This window comes from Cryptomeria japonica, chromosome 6 (assembly GCF_030272615.1).
Source record: "Cryptomeria japonica chromosome 6, Sugi_1.0, whole genome shotgun sequence".
Lineage (NCBI taxonomy): Eukaryota > Viridiplantae > Streptophyta > Pinopsida > Cupressales > Cupressaceae > Cryptomeria > Cryptomeria japonica.
This window is the reverse complement of record NC_081410.1, coordinates 581,765,991-581,782,380: the sequence shown is the minus strand read 5'-3', so window position 1 is coordinate 581,782,380 and position 16,390 is coordinate 581,765,991. Positions and strand designations below refer to the sequence as shown.

Below are 16,390 nucleotides of genomic sequence, written 5' to 3'. Positions count from 1 at the left end.
ATTTGACAAGCCACCATTTCTATTAATAAGTCCAAACGCTGATTTTGTTGTTGGTCCCTTTTTTCTACAGCATATTGCCCTCTAACTAGTGCGTCCAGCAAATTCAAAAACCTCTCTTCTCCCTGATCTTTGGTATTCCTATCACCCATATTGTTTGTAGCCTGTACTTTTGTTGCCCTCTATTCTTCTATAACCAAATTTCTAGGTTACCGGGTTCGCTCCTGGGCCCCCGTGGTACGGGTCCCGGTTCAACCGGGTCCGTGGTTCGGGTCCAGTTCGAACTGGGTTTGACCAGGGTTCAAAAAACCCAGAGGTGGTTCGTCCCTGGTCGAACCCAATCAAACCCGGGTGGACACAGGTCGAACCTGGGCGGCTGGGCGGCTCATAAAGGCAAAAAATATGCCAAGTTTAATTTTTTTTTGAATTCCGCCTTCTAAAAAGTGAAACTTATACCCTAAAAGTGACTTCTAAAACATTATATTCACTCATTTCACCTGATTTGTGTTGTAAACAAAAGTTTTGTGAGAGCAGGTTGAAGAAAGGGTGAACAAAATTTGGCTTCCAAGATCAAAGAGGAGTTGAAGACTGATTTTTGAAGCTTCAACAAGTGATGCAGCATCATTTCCATACATTTTCAAGCTTCCATTGGCTGCAAGAGGTAGGTTTTTTAACATTTTTTTCCAACTATTTTTGTTTCACAAATTGTCAAACATGAAACTTGAATTTTTTTTCATTATTTAGTTTTTGTTTTTGAATATGTTTATATTATTTCTTGCCATAGGAACTAGAATGGCATCTACATCTTCCTCCATTGGCAATGAACAAATAATTGCAAAACAAAGAAATGATCCAAATTCTCCCTTATGGAAATATGTTGACATTATAAAACAACTTCCGGGAGGTGGGGGATTTCGTTGGAGATGCCATGGATATGATATTGAACGTAATAGTTCATATTATCGGGTGGTAGGCCATTTGTGTGGAATAAAAGGAAGAGGCATCAAAAAATGCCCTGGAAAAGATGGTAAACCTATACCAGATGAGACAGTGATGAAATATATTAGGGAGCATGAGGCGGCAGAAGAGAGAGAAGCCCGTAGATTGAACCAAACCGCATCAAAGAAAACAAAGGGAATGCAAGGCCCTTCTAATCCCAGTAATGTAGTAGAAGACCACCCCTTCTTTGCCACAAATGAACCTCAAAGTGAACCACCCTTGACACGTAAAAGAACAAATGGGCCTTTAGAAACCGCATTCCAAAATGAGAGTAGAGACAATGCTGACGAAGATGTACTAAGGTGCATTGATGCAAATGGGTTGTCTTTCAATGTTGTTCGCTCCCCAGATTGGAAGCGAATGATAAAAAGTGTTAATGAGGCTCCAAGAGAGTATAAGGGCCCCGGTTATGAGAAGGTACATGGAACATTATTGGAGAAAGAGGTGAAGAGAGTTGAAGATGTATTGAAACCCATAAGGGATTCATGGGTTGAGACAGGTGTAACAATTGTTTCAGATGGATGGAAAGATGCTAAAAATCGTCCCTTGATCAATGTCATAGCGGTGTCCCCTAAAGGGCGGTGTTTTTGAAAGCTATGGATTGTGAGGGCCAAATAAAAGATGGCCAATTTATTGCAGAAATTCTCATCTCCGCCATTGAGTCTATGGGACCCCGCAATGTTGTCCAAGTCATAACGGACAATGCAAAAAATTGTAGAGTTGTTGGTTTGTTGGTTGAGCAACGCTATGATCACATCTTTTGGACACCTTGTGCGGTACATTCACTCAATCTTATGCTACAAAGGATTGGGCAAAAAATAAAATGGATCAAAGATGTGTATGCAGAGGTTGAGGACATCCAGATGTTCATCACAAACAACCACATGTCTCAAGGGATTTTTAGAACTTATTCGAATTTGGAGCTATTGGAGGTAAGTGAAATAGTAATTTAATTTTACATTTTCAGATTTTTTTTAATTTTCAATGTTCATAATATCACTGTGTAAGCTATATTGTGTATTCTTCTTTAAAGTTTGGCTTTATTTTTTAATCATTTGGCATTAATTTGTGTTATAGGTTTGCTGAGACCCGTTTTGCATCAAACACAATCGTCTTAAGACGACTTGTGAAAGTTAGAGTGGCACTATGCAATATGGTGATCAGCACCAATTGGACTGTATGGAAGCAAAGTAGCACTGAGAGGGCAGAAAAAATTAGGGATAGAACATTGAATGAGAAATGGTGGGATCTTGTTACATATCTCCTAAGTATCACTGAGCCCATCATGAGCATGATTCGCTATACAGACATGGATAGGCCTTGCAGAGATGAGATTTATGATGGCATTGACTCAATGCTTGAAAAAATAAAGGTCACTATAAATGAAAAAGAGAATGACCCCCAGGAGAAATTCTTCAAAGAACTGGAAGTAATTATTGTAGAAAGGTGGAATAAGATGACCACTCCTTTGCATCTTCTTGCCTATGCCTTGACACCTAAGTACTATAGCAATCAGTTTCTTGATAAACCAGGAAGGATTCCACCATGGAGAGATCTAGAAGTATCTGATGGGTACAAGGCAGCATTTCTTAGACTATATCCCGATGATGATTTGCGAGATGTTGTTACAAATGAGTTCATAGAATTTGCAAATGGGAATGGTCTAACTGTTAATGCACTTCGTCATAGATCCAAGAAGGATGCTCATAGATGGTGGTACTTCCATGGCACATGCTTCCAACACCTACAACCCCTCGCTATAAAAGTTTTATCACAAGTTTAATTAATTAAAATTTTAAATTTACAAGTTTTAGTTTATTTAAAGTTTACTTTGTCTTCATAGGTTGCTCGTAATTTTATTTTTATTAATGTATAACTTTAATTATTTTCTTTGTCTTCATAGGTTGCTAGTTCATCTGCTTCAGAAAGAAATTGGAGCACATACTCTTTCATCCACTCAGTAAAGCGCAATAGGCTGCTATTAAAAAGAGCGGAGAATTTAGTATATGTGCATTCCAACCTACGTCTTCTTTCACACAAACAACATGACTACACACAAGGGGAAACGAAGATGTGGGATATAGAGCCAGAGCATACTGATTTGGATGCTCCTGCTTCTCAGTTTCTTGTATTGACACTTGATGACTCGGAAATTGAGCCAACTTATACTGCAAGTGCAAGTGGCATTGGCTCATCTAATGTCAATGTCAATGAGGAGGAGGAGGAGGAGGATGAATTAGATGATCCATTTGATGATTAAACTTTATATTGTTGAAAGTTGAAACAATGATACTTGAATATTTTGTCATTTTGATATTAAACTTGATGTATATGATGCTATTATGGTATCATCATGATGCTATGATTAAAAGCTTATGTTTGTTTTGTTGTTTATATCATAGTTGGACTACTCGCAACTCGGCTCGACTCGCCAAGCCCCTAAGAAAAAAACTCGGCAAAAACTCAGCAAAAACTCGGAAAAACTCGGCAACATAAAAACACGCTTAATTTTAATAAAAAATGCATTTTTTTTGCAAAATTTAATGAGAAGATGCATCCAATGAGTCAATAAATGATAACACAAAAGAAACAAGCTGATTCTAGATATATTTAAATGCAAAGTGTCTACAAAATCGCATCCTCATGAGTAATGCTGATGGCTGGAAGCAAAATAGTAAATAGTTTTTGTAAAACCAAAAGTAAATACATCATTACAAATTACAATTACAACTTCCTCTTCCCAGCTCTAGCTAAAACTATTTACTATTTCTCTTCCCAGTGGAGATCTTCCCAGTTCTAGGGGTGAGAAAAAGAGGGGTAGAGAGATAGGTCTAGATCTTGGTGGAGATCTACAAACGCGCAATATTTGAAATTTCATCATTCATACTGATAGTTTCAAACTTTCAACTTTAAAATGTATAATACCAAGATTTTTTCAATGCTAATTATGTTGTTATATGGAGCCTAATCAGACTCGGAGGTTAAATTTTCCCTACTTCCATCAGTGCAATTTCCCCCTATATTTTTCGACGGGGGTTTGGGGGCAGCGCCCCCAAGTTGGGGTCAAGGAAAAAGACATATTGAAATGCCACTTATACTTAAATGTTATATTTCATGTGTATATTCTGATGAAGAGAATGAAACTGACCTGAAAAAACAAAAAATGATAATTTTTTGACATGTTTGGGCCTCTTTTTTTAGTGTAGCTGAGTTTTTTAAAGAAACTTGCCGAGTTTTTGCAAAAAACTCGGCGATTACTCGGGCGAGCAAGTTTTTGCTGCAAGTTAAAGTCATAAAAACTCGCAGAGCTCAAAAACTCAGCAAGTTTTTGAAACTCGCCGAGTACTCTGCCAATGTGCCATCTATGGTTTATATGATGCTATGTGACATGCAAATTTTAATTCATGCTTATAGGCTTCACAAATATCAAAATATATATATATATAAAATTTACATGTTTTTGTACTAACGAACCCAAACCCCTTTTCAAAATTTTGCCGTATCGGGTTCTTCGAACCCGAACCCGAACCGGTAACTTAGCCAAATTTGTATTTGACCTGTTTTTGTGTGTTCTAATGTTGTATAAAAGGTGGCTGATCAAATCCTGACAAATCACTATTTTTTCATTTTGTACCCTGTAGGATGGTAGGATACATTGCCTTGATACCACTATAATATACAACCCTGTTTGTGCTTTGATTTTTTTTGTTTGTTTTTTATTTTTTTAGTGCTTTTGCAATGATTTTGAGTTGCCAAATAAAGAGCAAATAATAAAGTTCTTTATGATAAATGTGTTGAGACATGGACCAGCTAGGACTCGAACCTAGGACCTTCCATACGCTACTGGAGTGCTCTACCACTGAGCTACTGGCCCCTCTTGAACCAGTCCATCGTCAGTCCGGGTGTGGCTTATTTCCAACACCAACACCCCCCCTTAAGCCACACCGCTCGTGTGCTTGGGGCTCCTAGCCTAGACCTGGCTCTAATACCATGTTGAGACATGGACCAGCTAGGACTCGAACCTAGGAACTTCCATACGATGCTGGAGTGCTCTACCACTGAGCTACTAGCCCTTCTTGGATCAATCCATCGTCGGTCCGGGTGTGGCTTATTTCCAACATCAACAAAATGAACAACTCAAAAAAATAAAAAAACTTAGAAATACAGGTAGCTGAAAATTCAAAATTTTATTCTTGATCTGACTTTTCAATATTTCTCAAATATAATGACAACCCAGATCATAAAATGACATAACATATCTAAATCTCACATACCCACAAAACGCAGCAAAGAAATAACTGGAGTTGCTCACAAAATATGCATTTTGGAGGTGCCAAAATGCTCCCAAAATGGATGGCTAGGTCTGAAAATGTCAAACAACAGCAAATAACTCCAATAAATGCAGGTATCAACTTTAATAAACCCTAATGGTTGCCATAGAAACCTTATGTGGGCCTTGAAGAAGTGGTATGGCGGGCTGGAAATGGTATGGCCAACTAGAAGAAGATATAACCAACAAATAGAAACAAACTCTATTCAATCTTCTCCAAATTTGTTCTCTTCAAATCTAATTAACAATAAGCTTTGAAGTCTGATATATAATCTCCAATATGTCCAAATATGACCTCTAAATGAAATCACCAAGTATTCTCCAAATTGTATCTCTCAACAACATAGAGAATGTTGCCAGCAAGAGTTTTCGTCTTCACAAACCAAGATGAAAAGCAATCTCCTCCAAAATAGAAGCAATATCAAAGTCAAAACTCCACATAACCCTAAATAAGAACCCCAATCCTCGTTTTATATTCTTTTGGCTTTTTGGCTGCTTTTCGAACGCTATTTTTCAAGAATGTTTTTTTCTTTTTCATTGCTTTTTCATAAAAGCATTTTTTGCTTTTTTTATTTTTTGGCAATGCTTTTTTTGCTTTTATTTAAATAAAAATCACTTCCCTTTTTAATCTCCTAATGTGAAATTAAATAATAAAGGCCCATCCATTAAAATAAATCACATTTAATTTATAAATTGGCCTCTATGGTCCATTAAATAAATTAAAATAACTTTATTAATTTAACTTTATTAACTTATAACTTATCGTTATTTAATTTAAAGTCCTTAGACTGTCAAAAGTCGAGATCATCATCAAAATTGAACCAACCGACAATACTAAAAATAGCAAGCATGCCAACTGACTCTATCGCTGCCCATAACTAGCTTACTAAAAACAATATGGAAGAATCGACCCAAAAAGGCTCCAGAAAGGAGCATTATGCTCAACCAACTGTCAAAATATGAAATCACACCTAATATGGCCTCCAAGATTCCCTAACCCTATTCAATTAGCCCATGGGAATCAATTGAATAGGCTAACGACTCCACCATGCTGAAACAGCTTAGGAAGGGGACATTACATTCTAACTCTTTATTTTGATTTTGAGTTGCAACAATTGCCACTATCATTGAAGCATGAGAGCTCAAATTTGAAACTTTCTCATCATCCCCTTCTTGATCCCTCACAACATCATATCATTCTACCTCATTTAATCAGAGATCAACACCTTTTCTAGGTAAGTGAAGGAAATTAACCCTCACCTTGATGTAAATACCATGCCATGACATTTCAAAAAACTTACATGTGATCTTGGTTGTTCCACCTATAACTTTCGACCTTGGAACATGAACACAAGACTTCCACAATGGGCACAAGCTTTGTTTTCCCCCACCTAACATTCTAAACAAAAAATAAACAAAAGGTTTGGCCGCAAGATGCAACTCTTGAATTCAGAATATTAGGTTTGGCAGCAAGATTGCAAGACTAGATGCATATTGGAAGAGAACTCAAGAATCGTCCCTTATTTCAAGAATTATTTGCACTAAAAAAGGCCTCTATCTTTGCATTTTGCAATTTTTGAGTCTGGCATTTAATTGCAATGCTTAATTTCCGACTTTGATAGTCTAGGTTTGTCATTTATCTAGAGAATAAACATTGTTAGACTTGATTGGGATGGGTGGAAGCTTTCTCCAACTTTATATATTTTTTATGCTAATAATCAATATTCTCACAAGGTGACTTTCCACCACAACCGAAGCCAAATGCCACTAAACTTTTGCATCATTTGAATATAATGGTGAGATGGGTTTCTGGAAATAGAACTGCAGTATTTCTCTCTTAGATCATGCACAACCCTAGATTTTTCCTATATTTTCTTCTAATACTACTTGCAAGATTAGCTATAAACGTGAATCATTGGCCATTGTTTTAATTCAGAAAATTGTTTCTATAAAAATATCGTGTTGCCTAATACCTGTACTCGCAACACAAAGACAGATCCAACCCTTGAAATCAACCTCCTATGGTGTTGATGTAAGTATTATTGATTAAAGTGATTGATTACAAGAGGAGACGAAAGGCTCCTTGAATAGAGAATACAAGACGACGAGAATAGAAACACAAAAGAAGCCTAAACAGAAGTTACTAAAAAGACAAACTGACATAAAATAGAAAGTTACTAAATTTACATGACCATTAAATATAATAATATTACTCTAATAGTCGAGTTGACATCAAACACAAAAAAAATGACCTGGCGCGACATTTTATTCTTTTCCCGACTCATTTTTTGCTTTTCTAAAGGTTTTATTTTTAGGAATTTTTGTTTTTTCAGCAGAAATAGCAAGAGACTGTGGCAAGACATTCCTGCATGCAAGGATGACTCCAATACTAGAGCCGGATCCCAAGGGATCGACAACGCACCTCCCTACAACCCTATGATTTTGCCACTCAAATTTGGCAATAATAGTTCAAAAACGCTCCTACATTGATGTTGCCACTTAACTTACTTCTCAAAAGCACACTTCTAGATTGTTAATGCCACCAAAACCCTATTATTTATCTCTAAGGCACACTTTCCCTTGATAGTTGCCACTTAAAACTATCACGATAGGTCTAGGAGCACTCCTACTATATCCTTGCCACATGAAGTTGTCTTACTCCTATGAGGCATGCTTCTAGCCTAGTTCAACCACTTAACACCTGTTAGAACTAATTCAAGCGTGCTTCTACATAGTCTTGGCCACTTAGAGTTTCCCATCTTCAGCAAGATGCACTCTAAGACATTGTCAATCACTTAAGACTTGGCATTTTATTGAAAGGTGCACCCTTTCAAGGTATTTGCCAATTTCAACATGGCTATCTCTATTTTGAAGAGATTCACCCTTGTTGTTGTCACTTGCAATACCTGGAAGTAATTGTAGTTCCCCACTTTCAGAAATGATTAGATGAATGGACAAAGCAATTTTAAGGACAACCAACCTTGTTTAACATAGGGCAACTAACAAAGAAACCAGGAAAAAAACAACACACTTAGCTTTCACACCTACCACCTTGATAGTCAATTTCAGCAAGACACAAGAAAACAGCTTCTAGAGGCAAGTTTCGTAGGGGTGTAACCAGATCACAGAAAAATTTATACCCTAGAGAAACAAAGATGTTACACCCCTCGTTAACCTTAATTTGTTAGCTAGTAGCTGCCATATGCTTGTGATCTATGCAACGACCTAGTGAAATAAGAATTCTGATGAACATATTTACACCGACAGCATACCACTGCACACACTGTTTAACAAGGGATAGAAACAAAGCATAGTTTCAGACCTCTTGTATTTTCAAAATGCATATCATTAATCGAAATCATACCATATGCTTTTTTGATATCAAATATGAAAAGCTGCAGAGGAGCAATTACATGTAATGTTAAATCTTGAAAGCCTCCCACTAAGAATTTCACCTTCACAAGCAATTGCATGAGAAAATAGTTTACTTTGCTTCACAAGAAATTGCAAGAGAAAATAGTTTACTTTTATTAATTTGAGGGCTACTATAAAGCTGGAGAGAAATATAATTGCAAAGAAAGTTCATTTTATAACAAAGTTTGGTAAAATGGGAACTCAATACAACAGAAAATGTTATTGTAATATTGGTAAAGCTCAGAGAGAACAACTGAATTTTCAATGCATCACCAATGCACTCCATACTTGCCATAGAGAAACAGACATTTTTCCCATAAAAAATGAAGACGAATTATTGTAATAGTGGTAACGCTCAGAGAGAACAATTGAAGTTCTACTGTATCACCTTTGCACTCTAGACATTTCCTAGATAGAGAAAAACGTTTTTCCCCTACAAAATGAAGACAATATCATTCATGACTTGTAACTTTGGAATATCAAACTCGTCAGAATATGAAAGTGAGACATCTACCTCTGTCCAAAATACATAATTTTAAGAGCCACATATCTCCTTCCACAATGAGATACACTCTGCAAGCAACCAACCGTCACTATGAGATACCATCGTATGGAATTCAAGATTAGAATTGCTTCTCAATGTTCAAAGAAATTATTCCTCAAACTTTCCAATACATATATAAAAATAAGACAAAATAGCTGATCTGTTTATCAACCAAATTGTTAGAAACTAAAACAGACGTAATATAATATACATAGCATTCAAGTATGCTTAAAGATGGTGAAGCTAAAACTCAATTAGATACCATTAAAAGCAATCTCATTAACTCAAATTAAAAGGAAGCAATTCACGAGCAGGCCTAAAAAGTCAGAAGAGTTCATGAGGGTTTATCATTAGGACTAAAAATCTCACTGAAGAAGCTACTGGATGGTTGATTTATACAGAAGCTACCATAATCCTTGGGCTCAAAATGCAAATCATCATGACTATCAAGTTAAACCGTAAGCTACATATCAGCAGAGACGATGGGGATCAACCAAGAATCTCAAAATACAACATAAAGTCAAAGGACTGAAGCTATCACACATGATATTTGAAGATGTAATTTATGGTATTGAAACAAGCCTTCCTAATCCAACCCAGCAGTGAACAGTGAGAGATATTGTCATAAAGGATACATATGTTTAGCATTTGATCAACACCATGTTCAATATTATTCTCTACAAGAGAACAGGAGAGGTAGAATCTCAACTACTTGACAACAGAGTTTAGCTCTTGAATTTTCATTATTATTTTCTCTTATATTCCATTCATAGGGAATATTGCTTTCTCCATTGCAACAAGAGGAATTTTCTTGCTTCTCAATGACTTCCCCTCCTTGCTGACCTTCAACATTCCCCCAAACACTTTCGGCAGTCTTCTCCTAAGAAACCAACAAATATAGCTTTTGACATCAGCCCCAATGTGTAGTTTACTATACTCGCTCTCTTTACAATGTGCCAAACCAATCCAATATCGCGGTCCCCACTTCACCGACAACTTCTACTGTTTTTTCCACAAGTAATGTGAGGAAGACTACTCAGAAGTTATGTACCAATAGAGCAGTAGATTGCAAAGGCCTCAAAGATGAATCCATCAAATATGGTGTGGGTTCCCTAGCCTCACCTTTGGTAAAGCTTTTCAATGTGGTTGTTTGTTCAAGCTTTACTTGGTCTTGGTCTCAACATATAATTCATCCTATTCATGAGTCTAAGGATGTCTCCAATATTGGCAACTGAGGACAATCGTGATTGGGCATAAATTTGCTAAACTTTATGTCCATATTAGACATACAACTTTCTCAATACCTAGAGAAAGCTAATCTTCAAGCTCATAAGCAGGCCAGTTTTAGGGGGCATTATTAGACCATTGACCATAACTTTACACTCCGAGTTATTATTAAGGACACTACCACCAATCTTCCAAAGTATTGTTTGTTTCAGAGACTTCAAAAAGCTCTTTGACTCAATTCTGAGACACCTACTTTTGTAGCGAAAGCACAATGTCAATATTTCCAATTCTCCAATTATTGCTGTTTGAGGGCTTTATGAGACAGTTATTAGGAAGCTTCACACCTCTCACGGTCTCTCCAACTTTATGAAGATGTCATGTCCCCAATTTAAATTGATTTTTATTAAGTTGTCAAAAAAACAATCAAATTATGACTTAATATTAATCAGTGTTCCACGGGCGTTGGGGACGGGGGGACGCGGGGGACGTGGGGACGCGTTTCCGGGACGGGGGGACCAAGGGCCTAAGTTTGGGGACGGCGGGGGGGACGGCGGCGGGCGGGTGGCGGGGTGGTGGTGCTGATATAGTTATACATATACATATAGTACTTGAAAAACTAGTTTTGAAAAGATGTATGACAGTATTACAATGTAAGAATTATATTTCAAATGAGACTATAGGAAATTTGAAATACTAAATCTAAATAACAAGATTTCTAAGTTGTGTTGTTATATGGAGCCTAATCAAACTCGGAGGCTAGATTTTCCCTACTTCTATCGGCACGGTTTCCCCCTATATTTTTCAACGGGGGTTTGGGGGCAGCGCCCCCAAGTTGGGGTCAAGGGGCATCGCCCCTTGCAGGGTGGGGTCGAGGGGCAGCGCCCCGCGAGGCCAAAAATACTTTTATTATTTTCTAAAGGTGTCGGGTGTTATTTTTCTTTTGGCCCACGTCCAATTAGAGTTACCCCTTAACCCTCAAAAAACTTAAAAAGTCAATTTTTTTTTTAAATTTTAATATTAAATATTGCATATACGTGGGGGCGACAAGAGACGTCTGGGCGTCTCCCCATCCTTGGAGAGACGTGCAGACGTCTCTCCAAGGACGGGGAGACTCCCAAACGTCTCCCAAGGAGACGTGGAGGCATCTCCATGTCTCTTTGGGAGACGCCCAGACGTCTCCCAAGGAGACGTCTCCACGTCTCCCCGTCTCCTTTGGGAGACGCGGGGACGCGGGGACGTCTCCGCCTCCCGGCGGCGCTTGGGTGGCGGTGGCGGGACGGCGGGGGGCGTCGCGTCCCCATCCCCCCGTCCCCGAGACGTTTCTGACGGGGGGATGCGCCCAAAATGGGGGGGGACGCGCCCAAAATGGAATGAGGATATTAATTAATTTAATTAAATAATAATAAAATATTATTATAATATCACTTTAGTTAATAAAGTTCATCTCCAGCCACTCAAGAATCTTATAAAAGGCTTGTGAATTTCTTCATAAAAGAGGGTTTTGCAATGTATTTGGCATGTTCAAATGTTTTATTGAATTTGATATGTGATGCATTTCCTTTGAAGAGTTGACTTCTGAGGACGAAAACCCTTGGAGTTGAAGGTTGTTTACCTCACTGGGTAAACAGGAAGAATACAGAAATCGAACAGCAATGCACAATGCAAATACAAAAGAAGTACCAGAATAAGCTTGCCATTAATGTCAAAAGATGTTCATATTATAATCTGTCGCCAACATTACCTCTCCTCCAACACCCGGAGGTGGTACAATATATGACAGCCGAAGGGGTGCGACACAACCGTCGCGACTCCAACTACCTACCCGTCGGCTAACTAACTATCAACAATTAACATTACTAAACTATACCTATTTTCCAATAACATCATCCCCCCCAAAAAAGAAGTCGTCTCCGATGACTAACAACAAAATGGAGACAATGCATATATACACCCAAAACAAAGTCAAGGAGGGGGCTGAGGAAGCGTCCCTGAAGTCGAAGGCTGGAATGCCGGTGTCTGGGCCGCCAGGCGGGCGTGGAGGTCATAAACCTACTGAGTGCGTGCCGCCACATCCCGCTCCGCCACCAACACCTTCTCTAAAGCCGTCTTCACCATATGCGCAGCTTCCAGCAACTCCTTCTCCTTGGTATCCGCGGACTCTGTCATACCAACCAACTGAGTCTGCAACAAACCCCGCTCTGCAGTAACAGCATCCAACTCCTGCTGCACAAGGCTCCGCGCACTCTGCTCCTCCGACAGGCGGATGTCAACCGCAACCTTCTCTGCACGGGCTATCTCAAGCTGTGCTAACAACTGCGTCCTCTCGGCTACCCATGAAGCCTGTTGGCTGGCGAGATCTCTCTATCTCTACACGAGTAGCCTCGCGGACCGCAGACTCATGCTGCGTCTGCCGCAGTGCATAGTATGCATCCCTGTAAACCTGCTCAATCTGTCGGACGAGAGTAGTCACCCTACCCTCCATGACGGGCTGAGGCACACTCCAAGCCTCAAGCATTGCATCTGTCTGAATAGCTGGCCACCCCTGTGACTCAAAGCATGTGGCAAAAGCTGTCGAACAGCCTACCCGCATAAACTGGAGGACCTGCTCTAATTCCTCCACAACCTGCTGCAAAGCTCGCGTCTGAGCCGTTGCCACCACTCGCCGACCCCTCGTCACCATATCTGCTAAGTAAGCCTCAATGTCCTCCCCATCCTGCCCCGAAGGCTGGGACCCCGATATAGGTGCAGGGGGCTCGAGTGGGATCAAAACTGCTGCATCCTGCTGGCACCAAGGTGTCTCCTCTACCCCCGCCTGCTCCTGGATAGCAGGGACGACTTCTCCTATCTCATGCCCTACTGCTGGTACCAGTGTCTCACCCGATGAACCCTCCAAGTCTACCACCTCCGTCAGAGGCTCTCGCCGAGGTGAGAGTACAGCAGCTCCTACTGGTGGCATCACCGTCATCTGAAATCGCCGGGTCAGCCAACTCCCCATAGCCTCCACCGATGGATCCGTACTGAACACCTCCGGGCCTCTCTCCACCTCTAAAGTGTGTCTCTCCAGGGGCTCCTCCAACAAAGAGGCAGACACAGTCACTACTGCCTCGGATCCCACAACGTCCAACCGCACCTGAGGCTCTGCGTTGACCACCTCCCTGTGCTCCTCCTCTGCCACTACTTGCTGCAGTGATCCACACGACTCCGTCATGCCTTCTGTACGTGCCTCTATGGCCGGAGGCGGTCCCGCGGGTGGCGCACTAGCCTGCGGAGGTGGTACGATGGAAGGTGATGCCACCTACTGCATTGGCCCAAGTGCAACGGGTGTGCGGCCCTCCCCAAAAGCTGGAATGGACGTGCCTCCCACTCCCGCGGATGACCTCACAAGTGTGCCAAGTGGTAGTGAGGGTGGCGCAAACAAGACTCGCTCCCCCACGGGCTCCATCCTCCCCTCTTCTGTCGCCCTACTGCTACTATCCTCCGCCGAATCTTCTTCCTCCGAAGTCTCTTCGCTGCTGGAAGTCTCTCTTCCACTATCAGGTTCTGCCGAGGGGGTCTCTACTATCCTTTTCCGTTTCGCGGAAGAATGGCCAATGTCAAGGTGTCTCCAATGCATGATAGGAGGCTCACCTACAGCCAATGGTCTCTGCGGCTGTATCTCCAATTCTGCCTCCGATACTACTTCTCGCGTGGCCTCCAGAAACAATCCGATGGCATAGTGGGGCATGTAAAACGTGCGATGCTCCATCATCAAGAACTCGCACATCCGCTCTGATAACAATGTAGCCCAATCATACACAACGCCATTCAGAAGTCCATTCATCAATATGATCTGTGGGAGAGCGATGTCCGATGCCCTACCAGACCTCGTCAACCTGCTCTTGATAACGTCCATTATGCACCGCCAATGGCCCTCTGCAACAAAAGACCTACGCATCCCACGGTTCTTCGTGGCATCAACAATGCTCTCCAGTTCTGTTGTGGTCAAGTCTCGGGATACTCGTTTAATCCAATATTCTTTTTCCTCCCGCGTCATCTTCTTAGCTTTCAATTCCACTTTCTTGCCATGTACTCCTCGAATGCCAAACACTCTCGTAAAATCTGTCGGTTTGAAGGATACCGTGATATCCTTCCCAAGGTACTCAAAAGTACTCGTCCATGAATGGCTATCAAAGGTATCAACCATGAATCGTAATGCTCCCTCATACTCATGGATAGCAAACACAGGCATTCGGATGGCCCACTCCACTCCTACTTTCCGAAGGCTCTTCTTCACCAAATCATCATCTGGTGTATCCTGCCACCACTTCCTGCATTTGGACCCATTCAATCCCTCGAAGGTGATATGCTGTGGGGTCAATGCGTTCTTCCCTCGTGCGGCATGCTGCTGTGGTGGCTTTCTCTTCTGCCTGGCGTGCATTGTGCTACCGGCTATGCGAACACCCGAAGGAAGAACTCGCGTATCCTTATTTCTATGGCTGCTATCCTGCAACTGTTTTTTCCAATTTCTTTTACCTGCCGACTCCATTAACTTCTTCCTGTAACTGAATTGTTTAGGAAAAAAACTCTACCCTTTGTGACGGCCTTCTTTTTTTTTTTTGGCTGCCGTCGTGCGGCTGCTTGATCTACCTGTGGCTCTTATTCTTCCCTTTGTGCCCGCTGCGCGTAACCCTTGCTGTTTGGTCTACCTATGGCTGCGTGGGATTGCTGTAGTTTCTTTTCAATCTTATTGCTATTTATGCTTGGTTCCAGTTTGCAATTTAAACGGCACAAGATTGCAGGTTCTTAACAAATAAAAAGCCCAAAATAAAACTCAAGCAATAAGCAATATGCTTCAGAATTGGCTACTCCATTATATTCGAACACTTGCAAGTACACAAAATTACAAAATATAATCAGAGACTTGCAGGGAATGAAGTAATTCGCTTGCACCTTAACCAATCTGGATGTTCACATTGACAATGGATGCCAATATAATTAGATGAAGCCTGCGTTGGAAGTCACAGGGCACAATCAACAATAATTTCCCTTCGTGCGGTGTCTCCTCCTTCGTGCGGTGTCTCTTCCTTGTCTCGGCGTTTTAACCTTGCGGCCCTTCGGCGGTGTGCGATGTTATAGTTTCTTTTTCGGCCTTCGGTGTGGGTTATCGGTGGTGCGATGGACACCGCACAGTGGTTCCACCGCGTGGTGGTCCCACCGCGTGGTGGTCACCGCACGGTGAGGTCACCGCACGGTGGTTCCACCGCGTGGTGGTTCCATCGCGTGGTGGTCACCGCACGGTGGTTCCACTGCGTGGTGGTCACCGCACGGTGGTCCCACCGCGTGGTGGTCACCGCACGGTGGACCCCAAGTTATATTTTATTTTATTTTTTATTTTTTTTTATTTTTTATTTTTTTTCAAATTTTCTTTCTTATATATATATATTTTTTTTTTCAATTTTCTTTAATATACAATTTTCTAATTTTCTAATTTTTAGCCGCGGCTGTCTGACTGGGGGTTCCCGGTTCCCTCCGTTCGTGATAGACCTTCAATTTCGACCCGTTGACTGCGTCTGATATCTCCTTCCTGTCTAGCGTCCATAATTTTATCGCCCCGTTCGTGTTGACCTCACATATCCGGAAGGGCCCTAACCATCGGACTTTGAATTTCCCCGGTTTAATTTCGTTTCGTCCATTATATTTCAGGACTAACTGCCCCGGGGTGAACCTCGCCCGCCGAATGTGTTGGTCGTGCCAATGTTTCCTTCGTTGCTGGGCCACGTCTGTCACCCATTGTGCCATCAGCCTTCGTTCATCGAGTTTGTTTAGGGCATACAAGCGCTCCCTCAGGCTCTCCATATCGCCAAGTTTATTCTCAATAGCAATTCGGAGACTTGGCACCA

At 41.2% G+C, this 16,390-nt stretch overlaps 1 protein-coding gene across 7 annotated transcripts in view; it reads right to left on the bottom strand.

Annotated features, from left to right (window-relative positions):
* The window catches only part of LOC131035677 (uncharacterized), a 376,645-nt gene that overhangs the window by 298,311 nt on the left and 61,944 nt on the right, over nucleotides 1–16,390 (bottom strand). For all 7 annotated transcript variants that reach the window (XR_009358274.1, XR_009358273.1, XR_009358275.1 and 4 more), the window contains one exon: nucleotides 9,255–9,313. Coding sequence is in view for 4 of the 7 variants with exons in the window: in XM_059207503.1 (XP_059063486.1) it covers nucleotides 9,255–9,313 (59 nt within the window). In the remaining 3 variants the exon portion in view is untranslated. The remainder of the gene's footprint in view (nucleotides 1–9,254; nucleotides 9,314–16,390) is intronic.